At 41.1% G+C, this 27,258-nt stretch overlaps 1 protein-coding gene and 1 long non-coding RNA gene across 3 annotated transcripts in view; one reads left to right on the forward strand and one right to left on the reverse strand.

The window, feature by feature from the left end:
• The window catches only part of UST (uronyl 2-sulfotransferase), a 291,838-nt gene extending 282,628 nt beyond the window's left edge, over positions 1-9,210 (forward strand). The window contains exons 8-9 of one of the 2 annotated variants that reach the window (XM_072827353.1): positions 6,287-6,566; positions 8,100-9,210. In XM_072827353.1, coding sequence (XP_072683454.1) covers positions 6,287-6,566; positions 8,100-8,199 — 380 coding nt within the window. In that variant the 3' untranslated portion in view covers positions 8,200-9,210. Of the gene's footprint in view, positions 1-6,286 lie in introns of both variants that reach the window. The other variant, XM_072827364.1, reaches the window with a different exon arrangement.
• LOC140634025 (uncharacterized) overlaps positions 1-27,258 on the reverse strand; it is a 76,649-nt gene that overhangs the window by 39,706 nt on the left and 9,685 nt on the right. The window lies entirely within an intron of this gene.

The following is a 27,258-nucleotide window of genomic DNA, read 5'->3' on the forward strand; positions in this document are numbered from 1 at the left end:
GCACATTAGGCTTGTCTTTTCATGATTTCTGACCGAGGAAAGGAAATGTTGACACCATCAAAGCAGCCAGAATAAAATGCCCTGTTCGCTCCCATCGTGAGCAGACTCATGAGGAGGGATTCTCCTCTAAGACCCTGAGCCCCATTCAGCCATAAACAACGTGAGGGGTCAAGAGTCTGGGCTCAGTAGCCAAACTAACTGTCCAGACCCAACTTCTGGCTTCTCCACTTACCAGCTGTGTGAACTTGAGCAAGTTTCTAAATTCCAATGTCACATCTATAAAATGGTGATAATAAGAGAGCCTCCTTCATTGGGGTTTTTGGAAGGATGTTAGAATTCTCACATTCTTTGCCCTGAGAAAGCTCTCAAAAACGCCTGTTGATGATGATGCTCATGATGATAAAGTCTCATTCACTGCTCATAACTCTCATGTCTGGAGCAATAAGATATTCAGTAAATATCTGCAGGAAAAAAGAAGGGAGACAACCTTGGACACAGGAATGAGGACTACCTGAAGCCTTCGTTTTGACATAGAGGACTTGCTTCCTAGATTCATGAAAGCCAGAATTTCCAAATCTTTAAGGCAGAAGCATAAAACTCAAATTTTTATAGCAACCAAGGAGGTAACATAAAAGAATGGACTGGCATTTGGGGTCTGGAAAAAATGGAGAGCACTGGCCTCTCTCGGGGAGGGAGGTGGGCAGCCACACTCAGCTCTAGAAGAATATTGCCTCACTTTGAGACAAGCCAGAGATCCAGATTTCCATGTGAAATAGACCAAGGCTTACAACAACTTAGTCAATTTCTAAAAAAAATACCTCACAGGCCAAATAACACAGCCTGCCAGTCAGATCTGAGGCTGCTTCCTTGCTGTGCCTGCTTCCATGAAAAGAGCCCTGAATTTGTCTCCTCCTTCTGAAGTGTTCACCAGTGGGGACTGGAGACATGAGCCCCTTGAAGTCATCTTTCAGTTCCTGCTAGTTTCAAAGAATGTTTGTGGGGTAGGTCTTCACTTCTTGTTGGTTACGTTCTACAGCAAATGCCCACCTAACAAGGGCTACTTCACTTCCCAAAGGATGCTAATAATAAGAATAGCTTTTTAAAGCATGATTGTCTTGTGGCTGAAATAAGAACAGCCTCCAAAAAATCCTAACAACTTCCTCTAGAACTGCTATTATGGCAATCTGGAGAGAGGCTGATTCCACAGTTCACGTAGCTTTGTTTTGTTTGGAGGGAAAGTCTGGCATTTTACAAAAATATGGGACACTTAGCAATGGAATGACTTTTCCATAGCACTGATTATTGTACAGCAAGACACATAACCATAGGCCTTTGAAATGTGACTTTAAAAATTCTCTACTAACTATACAAGGCAAACTTCCCTCTAGTCTTTCCATGTGAAGGTGATAATTTTCTGCAGGCTCATGAAAGCTTCACTGGTTATGGCCCAGTACTTAGTGGAAACCTCAACACAAATGGAGGTCCAGTCTCAGATTCCAGCCCCGTCGCTTACTTACTAGTAGTGTGACCCTGAGTAAGTCATTTAATCTCCCAGAATTTGTACACTGCCCCCCCCCCCGCCCCTGCATCTGCAAAATTGAGGGTCAGAACACCTCATAGGTTTATTGAAAATATTAAATAAAATAACATGCATATGGGCATAATCCAAACCTCTAATAGATGTTCATGATAGTATTAGTTGAGTCTGAACTTTGCTTCTCCTTTCACAAAACAAAGCACTTATTTCTGACCATGACACCATCCTCTGGCAGTATCAATCACCTTCCTTTTAAATTTGGCAGCTCCATGGGAAACAAAAGGAGGTGGGGAGCTGTAATCATTTCCTATGAACTTCTGATTTTGTGTCCACAGTGGTATGAAAACTAAGGGTAGAGGGTTTAGATGACACCACTGGAGAGTAAGAGGGAGGAGGGGAGGGCTAGACCAGCAGCCAAGAGCACTGACACTGAAAGGACAGGCCGAGAAAGAGGTCTGGGTATGGGGAGTTGAAAGGGAGCAATTAGAAGGAAACTAGGACAACTGTAGCACACATTCGATGTAGCTGTTCCTATAAAAATACAGCACAACAGATCAGGCTTAGCTAGCTGAGACCGTCACCACTCCTTGCCAAATCAGCTAATTAATGATGTGGATATACCTGGTTCTTTTCACTTGTCCTTGAATGACACGCTGTTACTTTTGACAGACGGTTACCTGCTCTGCCCACCCACCAAATCACCCATCCTCAGCTCTAGAGGAAAGCATGCAGGGAAGAGAGTTTTGCTGCAATGACCTAGGAGTAGCTTTATAGCAATTGACCCAGTTACCTAATCCTAATCAAAGAAGGAAATGTGTAACTCCATCATGCTATCATTTTTTTTTTAAATCTTCCAAAATTTTGCTGGCTTGATGTTAATAGCCCTTTACAGCAACTTGACATTTTATCTTCTCCAGTTTATCTTGAAGGCTAGTCTAAGAGGTTACCTGGTTCTAGGATAACAATTCAGGGGGCGCTTCTCTTGGGTGGTTTTGTGGTCAGTGACTACACTTGCTGTGTATCATTTTTAGGAAAATTGTGTTTCAACTTTAAAGAGCTTTGAGGCCCCGCAATAGAGCAGATCTTCAATCACTTCTTTTCAAAGATGTAGGTTCCACAATGCTTATTTCTTTGGATCTTCCTCCAAAATGGGGTAGGAGGGCCTTCTGTTTAAGTTCCAGGCACTGTTAACCCCTCCCTTTTCATAAAATGTAAATACAAGGCCTTCTGTTTTTGCTGTTGCAGTGTGAATGACTATATAATATACCTGACCAACACATAAAATAGCTAACTCCACTATTTATCAATCATACCAGAACTAATACTTACTAGAATAAATAAGATATATGAAAGATCGTAGAAGGAAATGCAGTCTGATTTCTTTTAAGAAATTGCCTAAGATATTCATATATGGGCTTCTGGAAGCCCGTATATGCTCCCTGTCTTTCCGAGCATGAGCTTTAATCAGGTTTTCAGGAGAGTTAAGAGCCTCTACTCTGGAGTGTATTCCCTGATCAAGCCTGAGTTGAGTACCTGGGATGTGCCATTTTTCTCTTTCACCCAGGAAACTCATGGCTGAAAATACTTGAAGGGCGTTATTAAAATGATGCCCATTTTTGTGACAGTTTTTCTTATGAAAATTCATGAAGATATTACTCTGTGCTTTATAACTAGGAATGGATGTGAAGATTGGTGAAAATGAAGTGCAGCTCACAATGTTAAATTCTCTGTTGTTAGAAAGTTTAGGGCTGCACTCTCAACCCACCTCTTGCCCAAGTGCTTAGGACTTCACAATGTGCATTTTATGTTACTTGATGCTGGGGTTTGAGAGACTAACAAATACCACTCATTTCCCCCTGCCTGGGTTCTATTTTTTTTTTTCTGGGTTCTAAACTAATTGAGAGATAGACATTGGAGGCAGAGATCCAAATGTCAATTTTATTACCAGTTTGAGCTGGGTGGGAAGATGCAGCCTATGTGCGAGAAGTGGGCTGATCATATTCCATCCTGACTTTGACAGACTTGCCCACCAAGTCACAGGCATGGTTGGAAGCCCTCACCTCCTCTGCAGGAAGGTGTAAAGTCTCAGCAGGCAGACATACTCTTTCCAGAGGGGATGGCATCTCAACCCCTTCCCCAAAATGCAGAGAAACTCCTCTGGCCCTGGTACCTGGCCCACCCCACCTGAAAGAGGGACTTGGGCAAGAAGTAGGAGCAGTGCTCTAGGGAGATCCTTCCAAATGGGGTGAAAGCTGTTACCATTAATACCAAACTTCCAACCCTCATTCTCCCTTTGTCCTGTTCCTAACTATTTAGCTAATTGTAGCATATGTATTTTTGAAAAATTCTTTACATTCTTTTTGGACCAGGTTGGACCAAATAGGTTAACTAAAGAGTTTATTTGAAAATCACAAGAACCCTAGTATTTTTTTATGGTATGAAATAACAAAATGCCACACAATTTAGAGTGCTTCAAGAGGAAGGGATTGTAGGAATCTAGAAATGAGTGAATTATGTTTCTTGTGCCTTTCAGTGTTTAACTTAAAATTCTTGTGTCTTGTCTGCCCTTAATACCAATTTTTTAAACTCTGTGTTTTGAAAACCCAAAGGGATAGACATGTTAACGTGTCTCACCTCAGATTAGCTATAGTTAATATATACAGAGAAGATAAATGTTATAGAATGTTCTGTCATAAACCTGTTTTAGAAGAGATTATGCCAAATTCTTTAACAAAAATTCTAGAACTCATATGCCCACATGTGGATTGCAAAGACTCAGTTGGAAAAACAATACCTTTATTTCAATGAGGCCATTTTTCTTCTGAGAATTTCTTCAGAAATTAGGATTGCTATTGGAGGTTTCAGAAGGTATTTCAAAAAGCCTAAAAAATGACATGCCTTTGTCAGGTGATGAATCTGATTTTAGAAGCAGCCATTTGGAGTTATGTTTGGTAAATAATATACCTATTCCAATTTGATGACAAAAGTTTTAGTTAAAATATATGATAAAAGAAAATATGGTAAATTTTCATGATCTTGGGTTTGGCAATGATTTCTTTAACATAACACCATCTAAGAAAAAAATAGATAAATTGGTCTTCACTAAAATTAAAAACTTTTGTTCATCAAAAATAACTACCAACAGTGAAAAGGCAACATATGATTTGGGAGAAAATATTTGCCAATCATTTATCTGATATATATGCAGAATATTTGGAACCTATAAAGAACTATAACTTCCAAAATGAAAATTTAAACAATCCAATGCCAAAATAGGGAAAGGACTTGACTAGACATTTCTTCAAAGAAGATACACAAATGTAACAAGCACACTAAAAGATGCTCTGCATCATCAGTCATTAGTAGAATAAAAGTCAAAACCACAACGGGGTACAAATTCACACTTTTCTGGGATGGCTATAATTTTTTAACATTAAAATAAGAATTATAGAATAATATTTGGGGAAATTGGAACCTTCATACATTGCAGTGGACGTGTAAAGTGGTTCAACCACTGAGGAGAATAGTTTGGTGGTTCCTCAAATATTTAAACAGAATTACCATGAGCCTGCAATTCCACTCCTTGTAGATGCCCAAAAGAACTACATCAGGGACCCAAACAAATACTTACGTACAAAAGTTCACAATAGCCCAAAAGTAGAAACATCTCGTTTCCATCAATGGATAAATGGATAGACAAATTGTGGCATATCCATACAATGGAATACTGTTCATTCAAAAAAGGAATGAAATACTGATAAATATACAATGTGGATGAACCTTGAAAACGTGAAAAACATATGCTACATGAAAAAAAGCCAGACGCAAAAGACATACTACATGGTCCATTTATATGAGGTACCTAAGAAAGCAAATTCTTAGACAGAAAGTAGATTAGAGGTTACCTGGGGAGGGTTAGAAGGAGTTTAATGGGTGTGCAGTTTCGTTTCTGTTTGGAGCAATGAAAGAATTCTGGAAATAGTGATGATGTTTGCACCACATTATAAATGTAATTAATGCCACTGAAATGTACACTTTAATAGGGTTAAAATTTTGTGATACATATATACATTTTTGTTAGGCATTACATGTAAAATACGTATAACATTAGTAGTAGTAGTCATTAATATAAAACTATGCAGATTTTAGTTATAATTTACCACAACTTTAAAAGCATTCAAAATTCACAACAGTTAACATCATATTTTAAGGAATCTAGTAGTTCTTCTTTATTTTTCTTGAAAAATAAAGATGTCCTGTTGAAATAATGAAGCACAAACAAATTTTATACCAAATTAAACTGTCAATAGTACATATTAATACTTTAAAAGAAAAAACAAGATGATTAGAAAGTGGTGAGAGCTCTTTCCTATGCATCCTCCTGAAAGTAAAGCCCTTGATGTGTGTAACAGGAAGTAAAAAAGGAAACTGGGTAGATTTTGCTGTTCAAAAGAATGTATCATTTGTTTATAACTGAATTGTGATCAAATTACATAGTTCGCCTCCCATGGAAAGAACGCCGGATCATTTATGTTTAGTCAACTAATGTTGATATTAACTCCTAGAAAATGGTGAAATCTTTCTAAATATTGTTGGGAACCCATTTTTCCCTTCTATTCTTCACGAGCTCTGCAGTTTCTTTCTCTAGGAGCTGCCAGTCTTAGGCATGTAATGCGGGGCGTTGTCCTTATTCCTTTTGAGCAAAAGCATTAGAGACGACTGCTCATGTGCAACCCGGTTCTTTTCCAGAGCATAGGAAACTTGGAAACATGACTGTGACCGTGAAGAAGACTGTCCCCTCCCCTGAGGCCGTGCAGATTCTCTACCAGCGAATGAGATATGAGTATGAATTCTACCACTACGTCAAAGAGCAGTTCCACTTGCTGAAGCGCAAGTTTGGACTCAAGTCCCATGTCAGCAGGCCCCCCCTGAGACCCCAGTTCTTTATTCCAACTCCACTGGAAACTGAGGAGCCGATCGATGACGAGAACCAAGACGATGAGAAGTGGCTAGAAGATATTTATAAGAGGTGATGCCAGCACTGTGTTGCCTCCACTGGCTGTGTCTCCCTTTTCCAGAAAGTTCTTTTGTGGGGGTTGGGGGGGAGAAAAATCATTAAGGAACTAAATTAATGCTCAGCTGCATTAAAAAGACCAAAACATTCCCACATGTTGGGGTCATTGGGAGATGCCCGGTTTTGCGGGTCTTATTTTGTCGAACTGCATTGTGTCTTCCTGGCTCCTTGGGTCCTTCCCAGGTACACTAGATGGCACCATCCCAGGGCATCTCATCATAACATAGCTTTTCCCTCTAGTATAATGAGAGGAGGGAGAGAAATACAGCCCATAGCCCAGTAACTTATCATTTGTAGAATGACTTGTAAAAATATTACCTCAGTGGTAGGTAACATCCAGACATCTATTTTGGTAGAAATACAAAACCACTTCAGAAACCAGGGAATCCACTCTAGAAGGATCTAAGGAGAAGCTAAGACTGGTAAGGACCTCAAGAGGGGGGAATGCCCCTGGATGAGTGGTTTCCACCCCCATGGGTAGAATTCTGCTTCTGGTCCGAATCAGGGGACACTTTCACTGAGGGCAGCATACATCTTTCCGAAAGAGCAAGTATGCTTTTCCCGTACCCCCAACCCATCCAGAGCCTTGAGTACTTTCGAAGGTCAAGGTGCATGGCAAGCTCCATTGAGACACTCCCTTCCCAAGCACCATTCTGACTGATATCAAAGTAGCATTGCAGGGAAAAGAAAGTTTACTGTGTAAGGAAGAGTGTAGGTGAGGCAGATCAGCTCTGGAAATACCAGGTCTGGTTGTGTTCTTTGCACCCAGTATGAAACATCTCTCTCCCTGGCATTGCTTTCACTGGAAACGCAGGACCCAGTTTAGCTCTGGCATGTGACTCCTGTGGCAGAAGTTCTAAGCCCTCCACAGACAATGCATAATCTAGGCATACCCCCGGCCCAGTTGGGTCCCACGGTAACTAGCATCTTTCACCTTGGATCCCTTGAGAGGCACCTGGTTTGGGTAAAAAGGGGTACTGAGTTCTACTCAGGCAGCAGTGAAACGACAGCCCCATTTCCTATGGAAGCAGCTCTTTCCTGAAAACCCTTACTAAGACATCAAGAAGAGAAGAAGCAAGAGCTTCCGGTAAGAGACTACCTGACCAGCTCAATGAGTAGCTGTCCGCCCCCAGAGTGGTCTGCGCAGCCGTTGTGCAGTTCCATTGCTCCAAATATCTCTTCTTCCCGTTTCTCTCCCATCATCTGCCACTAATTCATGATCCCGTGAGTCTTCGAATTCTAAAAGGTTTTCATCTTTAATCCCCCAGCCCTGAATATACCTTTATTCCTGGGTGGATCGCCTACAGCCAACTGAGAAGCAGGGGTGCAGGTGGTGACAGTAGGCAGGATACTTGCAACAGATTTTGTCTCCTTCATGTTTTCTCCCCTCAAGCCAGCCCTTTAAGAGCACTAGAAAAGTGTGAGTTGGGAATACTTAATAGTAAATAAGACTGACTTTACACAAGCTACACATTTTCTACTTTTCAGAAACCAACAAGTCTCTCTAGAGTTTTTTCTTCGTTCACTAAAATTGGATGGTAGCCAAGATATAAAGCAAGTCATTTGGAACCTGTCGAGTGTGCACTAAAGCTACTTTATCATGAGATGTATTAAGAAGGCTCCACCCCACAGGAGTCCAGTGAAGGCTGAGACCACAGAGGCACAAAGTCCAGCATTTGGCCACTGGTGGGCCTCCTTTCTGCCTCAGAGAACTGGGGTAGAGACGTGCTTAAGAAAAATGTTCTTAGAAGAGGAAATATCCTTTGTCCTGTTTAGAGGGACCAGGGCCCTACCATTAGGCATACCTTAAAAAGCAATGCAGAGAACAGCTGTCATATTAAAAACAAAACCAAGAACGACGGCCTGGTACATTGTGAGTCATTTCTATGAAATCGCATATAAAGAATGATAATTCGTTTACATATTGTGCAAGCTCATTCTCTGAAAATAAAATTGAATCAGCTTAGTGTTCTCTGCTTGTGTCAGAATATCAGGACCATTGGTCATTTTAAAAATGCATCATCCTAGTGTAAGTTCACACGAGCACTTCTACCTGGGTGTTTAAAGGCATTTATTGTCAGCAGTGATCATGACAACATCACAACAAAAGATGCTGACAGATTCACTTGTGGGGCCTTACTGTTATTTTGTCCCAACAAATAGCCTCCAAGTCCTAAAAGTCCAGGCACTTCATCAGTTTATTGGCACACATGACAACATTTCTTTGGCCCCGAGCCCAACGCAGTTTGTACTTCATGAAATATATTGTACATTTTACATAGTTTAATTTAAAAAATACATTTTAAGCTGGTTGATCTTTGACTGCCTTATTTATTATAACCTTTCAGCACATTCCAAGGTTTCAGTTACTCAGGAAAGAGTTAATTAAAATGATTTTATTTTGGTCTGATGGATGTTTTTTAAAAGGAAAATTATTATTATGAACCTTCAGCCTACTTTCCTTGAGTGCCGTAAAAGTGCTTGTAAATTTTTTTTTTAAGAAGAAAGAAAAAAATGGTGTTTGACATGGATGGAAATTCAAAAATATATATGGAACTGAAACATGAGCTTAGCTAAAATAAAAGCAATCTGTGTTTGAGATGAAGTGTTCCTTAACTTATTCATTATCCATTTAAATAAATGAATATAAATAAGTCTAATTTTTTTTCCATTCTGTTGAGAGCCAGAAATAAAAGTACCTGCCATTCTTCACAGCGCCCTCTGCCTTCCTAAGTGGATAAACTTTTTCCATCAAGATGTGTTTTTTTTTCTTTAGAAAAATGTATTTTTTTAAGTCCATAAACTCTTATAATGGGATGACACCAAAAAGCTGGCTGAAAAAATAAACTAGAGTTAGGCCTTAATTCATTTAGTTGTGTATATACAATCCCAAGCAGCTGACTTGACCTCCATGTGCACTGGTTGGTTTGGTGTTGGGGGGCTTCAACAGAACCCTCAACCCCCAATGCCAGGTGTCTCTGCTGCACATCTTCCCTAACACAGGCAAGGAAGGAGATGCCACACCATGCCTCTTAGCATGTACTCTGATCTCTCTGACAGGTAGAGCCTAAAAGCAGGGTGATTCTCACCTACCAAGCAAGTAGTTTTGGTCCAGAAACCCTCTTCCTGTGAAATTTCACAGCTGCATCAAAAGGGACTTGCAGAGTCAGGGAGGCCCCAGGCTTTCTAGCAAGTGGACAACACATGCCAACTACGTGTGGCTGTTTCGTAAAAGGAAAGAATCAGAATCTTGGTACTGAATGAAAGAAAACCCCATTTTGGTAATCACATGCTTTAAGTAAGAGTCTGAACCTTGAGCAAGTGGCAAATGGTTACCTTTCTTTATCATTTAATTTGTTCTGTAACGTAGTCACGTGACATTTGACTCTAGGTGATCTTTAAAGACAAAAGTACTGAAGAAAACTCAGACCATGCCCCCCCACCCCCACCCCAGAGCTGCTTGTTTAGTCTGAAGTTCTTCATGACTGTGCTGTTAAAGTTCATCCAGTGGACTATTTGGCTTTAAATGAATTTTGTGGATGATGGTAGTATTTCTCAGAAGGCAGAGCAATGGTCCATAAGCATTCAGAACAATTGTTCTGTGGGTCAAAATGATGAAATTCTCTTCAAGTAAAAGCAAAGAGGATTTATTTTACTAAAATAACTTCACATCTGATAAGAAAATAATTTTTTTAAGTCTTTTGAATATCCTACAAAAGAAAAGCCTGTTTTTGGCTAAAACCAGTATCGGGAGTCTGTTAAGAAAAACACATAAAACTTCCTTCACGGCTCAGAAAAGTCATCGTGGTAGAGCTCAGTGTGTTTAGTGCCATAGACTAAGCGGCTTAAACAACAGAAATTTATTTTCTCACACTTCTGGAGGCTAGAAGTTTGAGAGCAAAATGTCGGCAGTGTGGGTTTCTTCCAAGGCCTCTCTTTGGCTTGTACCTGGGCGTCTTCTCCCTTTGTCTTCACACAGCCTCACCTGTGTACCCGAATTCTTCTTTTAATAAGGACACCACTCGTATTGGATTAGTGCCCACCCTAATGACTTCACTGTAACTTGATTACACCTATGTAGGCCCTATCTCCAAATAAAGCCACATTCTGAAGTGCTGGGTGTTAGGACTTCAACATAGGAATTTTGTGGGGACAAAGTTCTCAGAACACCCAGATAATAACAGAGAAGTTAGAGCAGAGGAGCTCATCTTTGACTAGGAGAAAAATGAGCTAAAATCCCAGACCCCTGGAGCAGTGGGGGCTCGGTGGTCCTCTGGCCAGGTTTTATATGTCAGGAATCGAAGGTCCAGACAAACACAAATACATCATTTTTTCCATTGAGGGTTTAATTACCTTTTGAACATTGAACAAATCAAAACTTGGGAATGATGATATAGTCCAAGTCCCTCTACTGACTGAAATCCGGGCAAAGGATAAGGCACATTCAGCCACGTCCAGACCACCTGCCACATCATGTGGCTTTCCTGGGTGTGGGGCCTGGGGACCTCCCACAGAGGGAGACCCCACAATCACCTAGGGTCTCAGACACAGGTGTTGAAATAAACATGTTTCATTTTAGATTTTTCTCCCAAAAGACAGAAGTTCTAAGAGTTTCTAGATTGGGGCCACATTTTGCCCCTCTTAGGTCATAGAGTTGTATTTCTCTTAAAAGCAAAATGATGATTCATATTCTACGTCCTGTAAGGAGTTTCAGAAGGTCCTGCCTCAAAAAATAAAGTCAAATGCAGATCATAAAACTAGTGGAAGTCGAGTGCGGACATGCCCCCAGAAAACCAGAGCTAGAGAGTACCCAGGCCCTGAGAGCTCCCAGGCCTCTTCCCTCCCTGACTGCTTCACTTATTCGAGAGAATTCCTTTCTGCGTAGGGCAGGCTTGGCTCCCAGCTCCCCGCACTGCTGATTCCCGAGGAACACCCGAGCCCACAGATGTTCATGGGTCACAGAATTGTGAACTGACCACTTGTGCACTTTGGATTTCAACTTGTAAACATGGGGATTCCCTTAAAAAAGCGGGGGGAGGGAGGGAGAAAAAAAGGAAGGGAAGAAAAATCACCGTGCAAAGGAAAAATGTGAGCTAAGTTTTTCCTTTGGAATCTTGGCGTGTGAGTTTAGCTATCTTCAATCTGGCTTTCTCCAGACACTGTATGCTTTGAGCAGGCATGGAGCAATCTGCCTTGCACTGTGCTGCCAGAACATTCAGACTTGACCTGTAACACGCCTCCTCTTCCAGTCATGAGCAGAGACAGCCGGGAGGTCGGCCGCGCCAGACACAGCATGCTGGCTGCGTGGTGCAGCTAGAGAAGGGGCTAGAACCTGGAAGCAGAGCTGTTGACTGATTAGGGCACAGGCTGCACACCAGCAAAGTCCCCGAGTTCACCTCCCAGCTGCTCTCTTTCACTGGGCGCTTAAGTAAATCACTTGACCTCTCCATGCCTGAAATCAGCCCAGCTGGAAAATAGGAGGGCCATTGAAAACCAAGGGTTGCTTCTGGGATGAACTTTGTCCCATCCTCCGACCCCCATATGCTAAGACACAATCCGTTTGGGGCTGATGAACGTTCATTTTCTTCACAAAACAGTCTGTCCTCAGCAAGAGAGCCTACAATTACACCCAATTCTAGGTCCATTGGTCCCCCAACCCCTCACGTCTGCTCATGTTGCTACCTAACATGCCAATGAGTCCATGGAAAGCAGTACTTCAGAAATCTGAATGGAGCCAATAGGAATAGGCACATTCTAGTGGACATGAGTCAGTATCCTTATCCCATGCCATTATCCAAAACAAACCCCTTTATGGATTTCCAGCTTTCTCTAACAGTCCCTTTGGGAAGAGTTTGTGTAGCTCTGCATTATAGGAATCTTCTCTAACTCGGCTTTTAAATACAAGCATCTTCTAACTTCTTTAAAGTACCCGGTGTATCTGTGATCCTGTTCATGATAAAGAACCTAATCCATGTCAGTTAGTACAGGTTGTACACAAGAGAAGTTTTACTAAAGGTTGAAAACCCGATAGAATGGGGTACTGTACTTTCTGGAGTCTTTCTCATTATTAAAATGGCATCACCGCTTTGACGTTTGGGGAGAAATCTAGTAATGATTTCGTAGGCTGGTGATGTGTCCAGCATAGTTAATCCTTCTCACTCCATTACAGGACTGTCATTATAGGACTCTAAATCTGTGGTGTTAACTAATTTTCCACAGATCATAAAGTTCTTTACAGCCATTCTATTTGCTGCTTATATCAAATTTACCATCTCCTTTCCTTCTCTGGCATACTTTCTTATTTTTTTCTCCATATTTGATTGAAGGTTAATGAAATTCTAATCTAGAGCATATTTCCAAAAGATCATTCACAAACCAAGTGTCTGAGATAGGCATGAAAAAAGAAATCATTGTGTTAAACAATTTGGAAAATGCTGTATGGTTCACAGTGCCACACAGTACAGTCGTGTTTTAAGAGCACACTAAGGGATTCCTGGGTGGCTCAGCGGTTAAGTGCCTGCCTTCAGCCCAGGGCATGATCCTGGAGACCCAGGATCAAATCCCATGTCGGGCTCACTGCATGGAGCATGCTTCTCCCTCTGCCTATGTCTCTGCCTCTCTCTCTCTCTCATGAATAAATAAATAAAATCTTTAAAAAAAATTAAGAGCACACTAAAGGTTTGGAAGAATAGTACAGTCTTTAAAAGTTTATCTTGAGGCACCTGATGGCACAGTTGGTTAATTGTCTGACTCTTGGTTTCAGCTCAGGTGGTTGATCTTATTGTTGTGAGATCGAGCCCCATGTCGGGCTCCATGCTCAGCATAGAGTCTGCTTGGGAATCTCTCTCCTTCTGGCCCTCCCACTCATGCTCTCTCTCTCTCTCTCTCTCTCTCTGTCTCTGAAATAAAGAAATAAATCTTTTTAAAAAAATCAGTTTATCATTGCCAAACCCCACATCTCTCAAAACTATTTGTCATGAAATCCTTATTAAGTAAGACCCATTAATAGCTGTGGAACTAGTGTTCTGGAGATTACACTTGAAGAAACATTGCTTTAATGTGTCATTTTTCCCCCATTAGAAGAGGCGCTTTCCTTCTGCTATGGTTCAGTGTTTGGTCTTCCAAGTGGTCCATGTATCCTGCTTGAGGAAAATATATTTGCAGATGATTAACACTTTGATAAATAGAAGGTGGGGGCAAATAACATTTTTAGTAAAAAAAAGCAAGAAATCAAAAAAAACAAGGAATCATCTTTCAGTTTTGCTTATGCACCTTTTTTAGCTATTTAACATTTTATTTAAATTCAATTGCTTATGCACCGTAATTATATTCCCCTACTTCACGAGAAAGTAGAAACTCTTCGTAATTTTAAAATACTTGTTAATATTATTTGGATGCCTCGAATCAATTCACGACTTCCATGAAGATTGGTGCTCAAATCAGATTGGATAAAGAACACCTGCCCCACTTCGTCTGTGGTTGGTTACGCACTCGGGGAGCAAAGAGTGGCAAAATGGAGATCTCAAGTTGTTCAGGTAAGGTTGGTGGCTAGAGATAAAAAATGCTCAGCTCCAGAGCTTCAACTCAGCCTTTGCACACTGGGGTACCCATGTTGTTCAGCACACTAGGGGGAGCCGGAGCCATAACAATTTACTCAGGAAATCCCAAAGTCTTTCCAAACTTAATTTCTCTCCCACACCTGCTTACTTTCTTTCAGTGCTTTGCAGGAGAATGGCCCAGAAGGCAATCATCTCGGTTAGCGTATTTAAAACACAATGTGCACATAGGGTATTCTCTTTCCCAAGCTGTGGGACCTGCTCTCGTATTGTTGCCATTATTTTTAAATTACTATAGTATGTTTACAATCAGTCTTTATCAGATCATCTTTCCTGAGTGTGCTGTATAATTACAACATGAATGAAGTTCTGATTCGATAATCAAGAGTTGCCTCATGCAGTGGCTTGACGGTCATAATAACCCTCAGGCAATACCATACCACGGGCTGCAGCTGTAAGTATGAGGTGAGTACAATGAAACAGACAAAGATGTAGGAGGAAGGTAAGAATCCCACATTGTGAGGTACCTGGGTGGTTCAGTGGTTGAGTGTCTGCCTTCAGCTCAGGTTGTGATCCTGGGGTCCTGGGATTGAGTCCTGCATCAGGCTCTGTGCAGGGAGCCGGCTTCTCCCTCTACCTCTCTTTGTGTGTATCTCATGAATAAATAAATAAAATCTTAAAAAAAAAAATCCCATATTGTCAGCAAGGTAGTCCAAACTAGAAAAAGATTCGGGTACTCTCCAAATATTTTTAATGTACAAAAATTTATCAGCATGCATAGGGGCTTAAATACGGAGAAGGTAAGAGATGAGGGAAGACTTGAACAGGGGAGAGGTTTCATGTGGAATTCGTCCCCTTCCAGGGAGAGCAGATTTTGTATAAAAAATAGCCTGGCAGATCTGAAGCACAACGACCTGATCTTTCAGCAGATCTATGAGAAAGGTATTGTACCTTGTGTATGTTATAGGAAATAAAGTCTCCATGAAGTTAAATAATGAGCCTGCATTAGCCCATTAAGTGACAAGGCCAGGATGCATATTGGAAAAGGCAAGATATAACTGATCCTGACTGCCAATGACTTTGGAAGAATTGTTATTTCATTCTAAGGACAATGAGGGACCCTCAGTAGTTTAGAAATGACTTTCTATTCTTCAGAATATTAAAGAAACATGAGAAAATCATTTTTTTTTTCTAAATCAGTTAACAGGTGAGCTGACTACTCTCCCTTTGCCCACCCAGAGCTCTCCTTCATTCACCGCCCCTCCTCACAGGCTCTAATTCTGAGACATTGAGCCCTGTGCATTATGTCACCTGGGCTCCCTGCCTGCTGCCTCTTAGTTGGCTTTGGCCAATGGGTGGCACAGAGAAGATGGGCAACATCTGAGTGAAATTCTGCCTCTGACTATATAATGGGTGAAGGCCCGAAAGGCAAAACTCTGTAGACCTCCACATGTGTGTGGGGAGTGGACAGGGGTTGGCTAAGAGGTTAGAGAAGCACAGAAGACAGAACTTACAGAGGGCTCCATGACTGGTTTCAACCAACAGCACTCCACACAAGGTGAGTGAATATTTGTTGAGTTGAATAGACCAAAAGGAGCTAAAGGAAAATATAACATTAACTCAGCTATGTCCAGCTTGGACAGAGATGCAAGTGATATAAATGAGCAATGGGTGAGAGAGAGCTGCCCTAGTGGTCAGAGGATTTCAGTTTGAGATGTGTGGATGTGCTGCCTCCCACGAGCTTGCTCATCCCTTCCTGGATTTCATTGTCCTCAGAGGCAAGGTTCCTAATGGGCATTGTATCAATCTCCTCAGCCCTCTGTGTGGCCACAAGCGGCTGAGACTGCATCCTACATTCCCTCCTGTTGACATGAGAGTGCTATTATACAAATCAAACTATATTCTAGATGTGCTTTTATATGAAAAAAAGATTGGGAAGATGGCTCTAATTTACCCAAAATACACAGAGTTTTCAGGTTTGATTTTGTTTCTTCTTAAAACAAGTCTTTTCTTTCCAGGTCTTGCAGTTTCTTTGTTTTACACTAATTTTTCTTTGACTTCCAGTTAAGTACATACAGACAGTAAGGTGGCCTGGTTAATTTTTTGAGCAAAGATGATGGATTAGAAACCTGCCTGTCTTAGACTGTTTGAGACCAATATCGGTAGAAAATATTGCAAAACTGATTGGCCTAAAAACAGATCTCTGACCTCAGGCTCATGAGCATCAGCCTCAAACAAAGTTGCCAACCATATATCCCAGGAAATATAGGAATCGTTTGTTACCATTCTCACACTGAAAATGATTAACCTGTACACCTAGAGTCTCCCTTTCACTAAAGTGATTAAACAGTAAAAGGTTTCCATAATTATAAATATTTCTTAGTATTGGCCAGCTAACCTCTGATCAATGTCCAGTCTTTAGTCACCTTCAAAGAGGATTTTATGTGTAATACTTAGCATTGAAATATATATGTTAAAATAGTTTTAAATGAATATTTTAGAATTCACAAATTTAAAATACAAAGTATAGTTTATTTGATTGGATAGTTTAGGAATCAGGTAAACTTTTATTTCAGTTGAACATACTGTGCTGCACTTTTGAGCTCCAGATCATGTGCTTTTGAATATGCTGTATCAACTCCATGGATAGACTGCTATTAGATATAGAAACTGAGGCTCAAGGAGGCTGTTAAGTGGCCTATTAGCTGGACTGATTCTAGAACCTTCTGATTCCATTTCTATTGCTCTTTTGTCTAAATTATGCCCCCATGGCTAAAGTATGGGAAATAATTTTCATTTTCCTTCATTCACTAGATGTGTTTATCACTTAAGAACTGCAGGGTCCCTTGTGAGTGGAGGGCAGTGTAACACTTGAACTCTTAGCCTAAGAGTTTGATTAAACAAATAGGAAACAGCTGTTCCACATTTAGGGGCATTTCTGAAGCTCTATTTCCAGACACCAGCCTCTCATGGGGAGATTCAACCAGAAGACATATATTTTACCTACTTTGATCTTTACTTTGTTCTACCTTCCACTTTTAACACAAATTTTAGTTTCAGGGAAATTGAGAGAAAAATGACAGTGAAGTTGGATTATGGACGTAAAATCGGTTGAGAGGAAATATAAAAATGTCCCCTTTTCTGTTCCTTGTAAATTAATGTCCAAGTCATCAGGCCAGGAGGGGGGTGGGGCAGAGCATAAGAGAGAGGAAGGAAAGAGGGAGGGCAGAAGCAAAAGATGCCGGAAATCAGGGTCCCCAGGCTCCCCCCTCCTCCACTAAACTCCCTTCCCAAAAAGACTGCCCTTCATTTCATCCCTGGATTTCCAGGCACCTAATCCACTTGATGGTCAGGTGTGATAGGAGACATTCGTGTTTTCGTTGTAACTTGCACTAGGGCTGTTGTTAGCAAATCCAGGCCTCTAGCTATTTTCCTGACTCTGGCCAGAACACTAACTTGAAGCCCAGAAGCACTCCGAGGGCAGAGGCAAGTCACTGCTGGTTTCCTCTTCTACACAGAGACTCAGACTTAACAAACACCAGGGGATCTCAAAGACGATGGATATTTGCCTTCCCATTTTGCCCTCCTTTCTCTCTCTTTTTAAAATAGCATAAAGAAAAACATACTATTCAAAATTAAATGATTTCACACTATTACCCCACACACGTCTCTCCAATCCAGTGAATTGACAAGATTTATGTTATAGCGTATGGGTGAACACTAATCATAGACGTATCTGATTTGGGGATAGGGAAAGACCTTAAAGGTAAGCACAATGGAAGAAATAACAAAAAAAAAGAGTGAGAATTGCTGAGGCTAAAAAAAAAAAAAGTGTCACAATGTAAAAACAGTGAGGGGCGTGTGGCTGGCTCAGTTGGTTAAGGGTCTGACTCTTGACCTCAGCTCAGGTCTTGATCTCAGAGTCATGAGGTCAAGCCCCACATTGGGTTCCATGCTGGGAGTGGAGCCTACTTTAAAATAAAGTAAGATAAAATAAGGAAATATTTGTGGCAAAATGGCAGAAAAAAGATTGAAATTACTATATAAAGAACTTACATAAATCAATAAAAGGAGTAAACATATGCAAAGAACATATTACTTCTCAGAACTTAGCTCTGCAGAAGGCTTAGAAACAAGAGAAAATGTTTATCTTCATTAATAATCAATGAAATTTGAAGTGAAGCAATGTAATGTTACTGTTGGTACTTTAGTGACAAAGTTAAGTGTGCCAATGCATGGGATGAACAGAGGGCATGATGAAATACTCTGCTGATGGGAATAAAATTGGTACAATTTTTAAAAGTAGTTTAGTAATTCATATCAAAACCCACAATGAAATAAACACTTGAGATTAAAACTAGTTTGAAAGCCCTGCCTGCCTAAAGTGCTAATTTTATAGCTATAGCATTAAATCTCAAATCTAGAATAAAGACATGGCATGGAAGGCATGGAAGATCAGGTGGAAGGCATGGAAGATCAGATGACTCAAAGTCTCAATATTGTGATAATGATATCTCTCAGCCTCCAAGAAATGTGAACATATCTTTTACTTGAATTAGAGTATGTAGGTTATAGTATGTTGATTTTTTTTTTAAATCTAGGTCTCATTATCTTATAGTCGGTTTGGACGTGAACTCAAAATTCTTTCCCTCTGGCTTTACCACTCTAACCAGCCTCCAAAGGTGAAATTAGCTCTATCATGCCTTGCTTACATTATCCAGGGCAGGCCATTTCTAAACTCAGGAAAACATACATTTGCTCCTAGAAAATATAATTTTCCATAGGCTATATACAGAACTGGACTTGAAGTTGGAGCTTTTAGCTCAAATGACTTACATTTTAATTAAGCAGGTCATTTGAAACTTCATTGTCAAATATTCCTAGAATAATTAAGCCATGACCCAGTATTTCTAACTACTTTCATCAGAGTTAAATATTTGTTGAAATGGAATTAGCTATGTAGAGCACAAACTCATCTGTAAAGTTGATTATTCTTGCACAGTATCTCTACCAATTCGCTGAGAGTTTCTCTTTAGCAGAGCTCAGATATCTTCACGTTGCCAAATTGATGAAGGGATTGTTTTCTAGCTCGTTGAATTAGAAAATACGTTTATCTTTCATTCACTTGTAAATTTCTTATCCCAAGCATCATATTCATAAATGAGAGAAGTGACCTGTAACTTTTATGGTTATAACCAAGGTTTGAACAATCCCGTTATTGTTTGTCTCTACCTAGAGCCAAGAAGACAAGTTCTACCTCCTAAATGAACAGAAGGATCTAAGGATCTGCACCAATAATCTCCATTTGTCTCTGCGTTTTGAGCTCCCTCTGTCCTGCATCGTGCCAGACACCCAGAATCAGCCACTTTCTGTATCACGAAATATTGTCGATTTCACTTATTTCACAATTTGGGTCAAATTTTATTCTTGAGTACTTATAAATGTACTTTTGTTAATTGTGTGGACTTGCTGGTTTCAGGTGCCAGAAATCCAGCTCTAACTAGTTCAGACAAAAAGAAAATTTGTTGGAAGAATAAAGGTATAAATCAAAGGAAGAATTGAAAAACCAAAATGTAAGAAGGACTAGGGTGAGCTGGACTCACAGGCAACTGGAACCAGGAACTATGAGGTGTCTCTTTGTCTTTCTCTCACTCTCTCTCTCATTGCAGACCAGCAGGAAGTGTGTCCCCGCCCTGCCTCAAAGCTTCTAGACCTCACTCACAGCTTCTGTCACCACAGAGGAACTGGCTGGCTCCTTGCTAGTTACAATTCAGAAAGATCTTGAGAAAAGACACTGATTGATTCAGCTGAGTCAGGCCCCCACCCTCGCACCAATTGGAAGACCAGGAGGAAGATTCCTGTGGTACAGATCACGAGATCCCAGAGCCGGGTAAATGCTGTGAATGACAGACACCCAGAAGAATGACCACTACAGTGTCTTTTTAAATTTGTTTTTGAAAGCTCTGGCCAGTATTTCCATAATTGGTCACAATAAACAGCCACTTTTGTGAAAATGAGCTAGTGAAAACATCAGTAAACTGGGAAAATACAACAAATTCAAAGAAAAAAAAATGAATCACAAATTCACCATCCAAATATAAGTACTATTTACATCTTAGTGCATGTCTTTCTTGTCTTTTCTATATATATGTATACTTTCCTATTTGTAGTATGTCATTGAGATCATGTTAAATGTACAATTCTACATTCTGCTGTTCATTTAAATGTGAAAAGAATACTCTTACTAACATTTTATGCTGGGGCACCTGGGTGGCTCAATTGGCTCAGGTGGTGATGCCAGTCGAGCCCCATGTCGGGCTCTCTGCTCATCGGGGAGCCTGCTTTTCCCTCTCCTTCTGCCCCTCACTCTGCTCATGCTCTCTCTCTCTCTCTCAAATAAATCAGTAAAATCTTTAAAAAAAAACAATAAGATTTTATATTTCTAAATCCCTTTAGGTCAGAGAATCTATGACACCAGAAGATACATGAACTTCTTGAACTTCTACACAAAATGTTATAGGTATTACCATACTCTGTGTATTTCTCTTGGGAAGGGGTATAGGTTTTTCACTAGATTCTCAAAGTGGTCTGTGACCAAGAAAAGGTTAAGGGCATTCAGGTTTCCAAAGCACTTCCATGTACATTACAATAGACCCATAACTGATACATATTTAATATTTTATTTTTCACCTAGTCTCAAGTGACATATAGGTTCCTGACATGTGGCACACTACAACTTGCAAATGCATGTATTTGAATCAATACGTTCAAGCCAGATCCTTGGTTTGTGGGTGAGCCTTGCTGGTGTCCAACATCTCAGCTCAGCAAAGCTCCCTTACCCTAAAGTCAGGACTAGTGCTTTTGTGAATACCACAGCTTGTGTGTATGCACTGTGGGGGGTTAACAGCTAAAGGGGCCTGACTGGGCACAGGTTGGGGACCAGGGGAGCCAGGGGTGTATGGAGACGAGATTATGAGACAGAAGGTAGATTCTGAGAAACTTGTGTTTTTGGTATTGATGGTGAATTCCAGAGGCAGACATAGCACTGAGTGGCCATTTTAGCCTAAAGCCACTTCACCACCTGAATCACCAGGGCTTCCAGGAACCAAGCTTGGAGCAGTGACTTCTGAGCAAGAGCATGGACAGTTCACAACCAAAGAGAATTTTTTTAGAATTATCAAGTTCACCTCTCTCAAGCTAAATAGCCAACTATTATTCAAGGTTCCCCTCCCTGGTGTACCCAACTTCGGTGGATTTAACCCTTTGTATCCCTCTTTGAGTAAGTGCTGGCTGAACTTAAGTGATCTGGGCAGACTTTGCTCTTCACGCTGTGCTGCTAGCGCTCTCCTCTACCTCCCAGAAGTCCCATTTTCTGTTCCTCTGCACACTTTTATCTTACTCTGTTTCCAACCCCACTGTGGTGTTTCCCTGGGATACCTTTCACTCTCAAACAAGAACTACAGACGCCGTTGAAACTTGGCCTGCGTCTGGCCTCACCCGTTAGCCCAGGGGACCCCAGGGTTGAGGGCCCTTTGTCACGGCATCTGCCATTTCAAGTGCCTCTGTTCAGTCAAATCCATCCCATGATTTGCCATATTGTTAGGTGCTTGTGACAAGAAGATCCATTTCTCTATATACAATTCTATTAAGTTTCTTAAGGTTAAACTCTGTTCTTCTTGTTTGATTCCCATTCAGCACATGGCAAAGCAGAATTTAGAGTTTACCTTAATGAGAGAAAAATACAGGTTCTTTGCTACACAGAAAGCAACCAGACCAAATAACTGAGAAAATCCAGTGGTGATGGCTGGGAATTACATGGCTATATTCTGTCTTCTAACAACTCTTTGTAACTTCAACCTGGTGCTCAAGCGGTCTCCCGGGAACCTTCGTTTCTCATGTTTTGAACGGTACAATTTCACCACATCCTCACTGAAATGTGAAGAGTAATCTTGAAATTCTTTTGGTAAAGTGCTTAAGTTTTTCCAAAGAAAATGACCTAATATCAAAAAAGAGCACACTGCTAAAGTGACCTTCAGTTCATTAAGACTATAATATGAATATATTTGCCATTTCCTTAGTACTGAGTTAAAGAATTATCCTATACAGTAATCTGGGTTTTAGAAGAAAGAAACAAAGAAACAAAGAGGAAAAGTTTTGAAAAATAATTGCCAGTGATTAATTTTTTTAAGTCTTCAAATGTCAATTCCATTTCTATCAATTTAATTGCCCATTTTGTGTCAAACTCCCTATTTCTGTTTGTTTGTTTTTTTATTCACTAACTGGATATTTTCAGGCCTAATATTGCTATCTCACAAAATAGCCTTCTATTCAATAACCAATTCAAGGACCATTAGTATCTTACAAACACTTAAATTCACCTTATCACACAACAAATGGACACTAAGTACAATCCAATATTTCCAGCCAAAAGTTCACACATAAATGTTGCCACTGAGCTCTGGGTTCCTGATCCCTAGATCTATCCCACTTTATTTATTTATTTTTATTTTTTTGGTTCAGCATCCAAATTATGTACACAGTATTGTTGTATAATAGCAAAATAATAATCATAATAAATAATAATAATTTACCTGGGAAAGTTATTGCAAATGGAAATATTTATTCATTCGTTCATTCATACTTCTGAAAGCCCTACTATGTGCCAAGCATTGTGCTAAAGCTACAGACTCAGCAGTGAGCAAGATAAAGTCTTTGATCTCAAGAAGCTAACATTCTAGGCAGAAAAGGTAATAATATCCATTTTCCTTCCTGGATTTCATTTCTTCCCCAGATGAACAAGCAAGATAATCAGATAATGATAATAAATATTATAAGGCAAATAAGACAGGGGGACATCACAAATATCATTGAATTGGGGTAGGCTTTAGTTAGCTAGCTATTCAGTTTATTTAAACAATTCTTACAATTTCAGGATAAATTTCAAGTAAATTATTCCAGAAGTCAGGAAGAGAAAGATTTTGTTTAAAGCTCCTTTTGTTTAGGTTTTTAATCACTAATTTCTAACAACTGAAAAGCAATTTAAGTTACTTCAAGTGGTTTTTCATAATTTAACTGAAGCAAGAAATTCCCAGTCTCTTCTCCCTTTCAGAGATTGAAGAAAATAATCTAGACATCTAATTGCATAGATACAATTAGAGCAGCTCCTAAAGAACCTGTGGTCACTTTCTTACTAGGCAGCCAGGAAAACAGGATCCCAAATACTATTCTGCATTACAATTATCTCATTTCAATAAATGCAAATCAAAGAGGAGAAAAACCTAGATAATCTAAAACATGGAGTGCTCATCTGCTTCCCTCTAAGTCTCATTTTACTCTGTGCTAGGAACCCACATATTTCCTAAATGTCAAAAAGGATGCAAAGAGTAAAAAACAAAATATAAAGCAGAGCAAGTTTGATCACAATTGATATTTTAACTCATTAAAGTTAATGGTTTCTTCTAAGCATCTTCCATCAACACTTAAATGGCAAGAATAAATCAAAGTAATGTTCCCCTCAAGAGAAAAAGAAAAATCAAAGAGCAAGAGATATTGTTGGTCTTAATTTGGAGACCAAGGAATCCTAAATTCTTAAACTTTTTTGGCTTTGGAGGAAATCAAGTCTCCGCTAGGTGATGCTTATAATTCACAAAACTGAGTTAATTTGGATGAAAACTGGTCTCATTAGTTATGAGAAACAAGAAATGAGCAGCACACACACAGGTATTAGAGCGCACAACACCCAAAATACACATCCACATTGGAACTGCCATTTGCATTTGGGTTTATTTTACCATATCAAAATCAAGGACCTATATTGCGTTTGTTTGTTTGTTTTTAAGATTTTATTTCTTTATTTGAGTGAGCACAGGCTCTCGAGCAGGGGGAGGGGCAGAGGAGGAGGGAGAAGGCCGAGCATGGAGCCCCACACAGGGTGCCATACCACCACCCTGAGATCATGACCCCAGTGGAAGCCAAGAGTCCTAAGTCCAACTGACTGAGCCACCCAGGCGCCCTATATACCGTTTTAAGGGATTGTCTTCCAGCTTCTGCTCTGACTGTGTTTCCTCTGTCCTATCTGCCACCAAGTATCCTACCATGATCTGACAGCCACAGTTTAAAGTTACCAAAAATACGACCTCTGGCCCATAAGGAAAGCCAGACAATTCCAGAAGATCAACGAAACCAGCATTTGCCCAGGTGCCAGGCCCACTCCCTGAGTTCCAGGCCCTGGGCTTCAGCTCCAGGGAAACCTTCTGGAAATCCAAACTGCCCCTCACCAGGGCTGGGTCAGGGACCCTGGGTGCCCCTTCCAGATGCAGCACTCACCACACTGCACGGTAAAACCCATTGCACCATCCTCTTGCCCCCTAGGTCACACCCTCTGGGAGGTCAGGGGCCCCCGCCTGCCTTGTTCACTGCTGGGTCTGCGGCACCTCAGCAGAGCTTGGGATGAATGGACACAGGAAAGAAGGAATGAGGAGGTGAACTGCTCCTTTCTCACAGAGCAGAGGAGGATGGGGAAGATGCCCTGAGAAAGAGGAAGCTGCAATAAAAACTTGAGAGAGAGAATGAAGGTAACTTGGTGCCTTCTGAAGCCATCGTTAGAGGCCTGACAGGACTGGAACTGCCCTGCTCAACCACTAAGGGATGCTTTGAGTGTATTCACCTGAACTTTTGGGGGCACCTGGGTGGCTCAGTGGTTGAGTGTCTGCCTTTGGCTTAGGTCGTGATCTTGGGGTCCTGGGATCGAGTCCCGCACCAGGCCTCCTGCTCAGTGGGAAGCCTGCTTCTCCTTCTCCCCCTGTGTGTGCTCTTTGTCTCTCAAATAAATAAATAAAATCTTTAAAAAAATAAAAATAAAAATAAAATCCATATTCAAGGCAATATCAATAAACACCACAAGTGAAATCTATTGATCCTGTCATGTTATCAACATTGATCACATTGATTTGATACACTATCTTTTTTACCAATCACCTAGCTAAAAAGAAAACCTAAACCATTGTTGTAAACAGAAATTCAACAATGTCGGGGCACATGGGTGGCTCCGTGGTTGAGCATCTGCCTTTGGATCAAGTCCTGATCCCAGAGTCCTGGGATCGAGTCCTGCATCGGATCCCTGCATGGAGCCTGCTTCTCCCTCTGCCTGTGTCTCTGCCTCTCTCTGCGTCTCTCATGAATAAATAAATCTTTAAAAAAATTTTAATATGAGAAATAAAAAACTGGAAGAGAGAAAAATCATTCAATGTGGGAATCTTACTCTCAAGGAACCAAGCAGGTAGGTCTAATAAATCAGCTTTCTCCCGCTCCGCGGTGGAGAATGATTTACTACATCCATAAAATTAAGGGACGTGGAGCGAGAGACCCTCGGGGGCCTGAAGCGGGGCGCGCAGGCAGGGCCGTGCTTGACCAGGCGGCTCGGGGCCGCGGGGTGGACGGCTCGCGGTTACTCTGGGTCCACGGGTGACCGTGCTCAGAGGGGCCGGGGGTCACTGGCAGCTCGGTCCCACGGCTGATTAACACCCCGAAATGTGAAGTCAGCGCGGGGAGCTTGCTGATCAGCCTGCAGATTTGCTCCCTGGTCCCCCCCACCCCGCACGATACCTCCCCCCTCCCCCCCATTGCAGCTCTCTGTTCAAGGGTGAGGAGCTGTCACTTTGCACCCAGCCCCATACAATTTCCGATCGCGTGTAAAAATTAGTAGGACGCTTGCAATAGAACAAACGTGCCCAGGCTTCAACACGACCAAGAAAATAACTGTGTAAGAAGCAATAAAAGTTGTTTCGAAGAATCTCGACTGATTTGCAAGTTCTAGTGATGCCAGAAACCAGGTATTTGGAGAATCCAGAAAAGGAAAAGGAAAGAGGAGCTCCAGCTTAAGGAAGGGACGACCGACGTTTCACTGAGGTGTCCTCAGTAAGTCCTATTTCAAATTTAGCTTCAAATGTGAACCAAATGCTCTGTGGCTGTGAATCCTAGGTCACATTTCCAGCGAGTCACCTAGGCCACAGGTGTGGCCCTGCCCTCAGGGCTGAGCGATTCTTTTTTGTTTAATTCAACTAATTAACATATCATGTATTATTGGTTTCAGAAGGAGCTCAGTGATTCATCAGTCTTATGTAACACCCAGTGCTCATCACACCAGTGCCCTCATAATGCCCATCACCCAGTTACCCCATCCCCCCAACCCCAGTCCCACCCCCTCCAGTGACCCTCAGTCTGTTTCCTATGATTTAAGCTGAGCTATTCAACTCTAATGAGCTACTTCAGATAAAGCAGAGGTCCCAGACTTTTGGAATTTATGTAACAAGGAAAAAAATAATAATGGAAACATGCAACCAAAATAGAACTGTCAAGAACTTTTCTTCCTGGTCAAGTCAAAACAAAGAGAAAAAAGGAGAACGAGAAGAAGAAAAAAGAGGAAGAGGAGGAAGAACTACTATCTATCATTATCATGATTTAGAGAAAAGAAGACAGTTTAACACCAAAAAAACTAAGAATATAGTCTTCAAATTGAAAGGGCATGAATTTTGGGGTTCCTAGGTGGCTCAGTCAGTTAAGCATCTGCCTTCGGCTCAGGTTAGGATCCTGAGGTCCTGGGATGGAGCCCCACATCGGGCTTCCTGCTCAGCGAGGAGCCTGCTCTCCCTCTCCACCTGCTACTCCCCCTGCTTGTGCTCTCTCTCTGCCAAATAAATAAATAAAATGTCTTTTAAAAATAAAGATAAAAAGACATGAATTCATATTTATGAAAAAAGTCACTTGTTTTTATTTTCTCACAGGCCGACCAATGGATGGACTAACATAGGATAGAGGCTTGGCAGTAACACAAGTTCAAATCCCGACTCTACCACCTGCTTACTACCTGGGGCAGGTTGCTTCCAATACCCACCACTTAGTGCTCTTTCCTGTGAAGCAGGGATGCTCACTTAAGGACAGGAAATGAATACGGAGGAAATGAATCTGGCATGTCAGGGATTACTAAGGGGTAGCTGCAATTATCTGGGGGTGCATCATCTGGGGTGCATCATCTGAGACTGAATATAAGCATATGTAAGTGTGGGGTTGGAGCCAAGGCGAGAGAACAAAGG

This window comes from Canis lupus, chromosome 1, assembly GCF_048164855.1.
Source record: "Canis lupus baileyi chromosome 1, mCanLup2.hap1, whole genome shotgun sequence".
In the NCBI taxonomy this organism is placed as follows: Eukaryota; Metazoa; Chordata; class Mammalia; order Carnivora; family Canidae; genus Canis; species Canis lupus.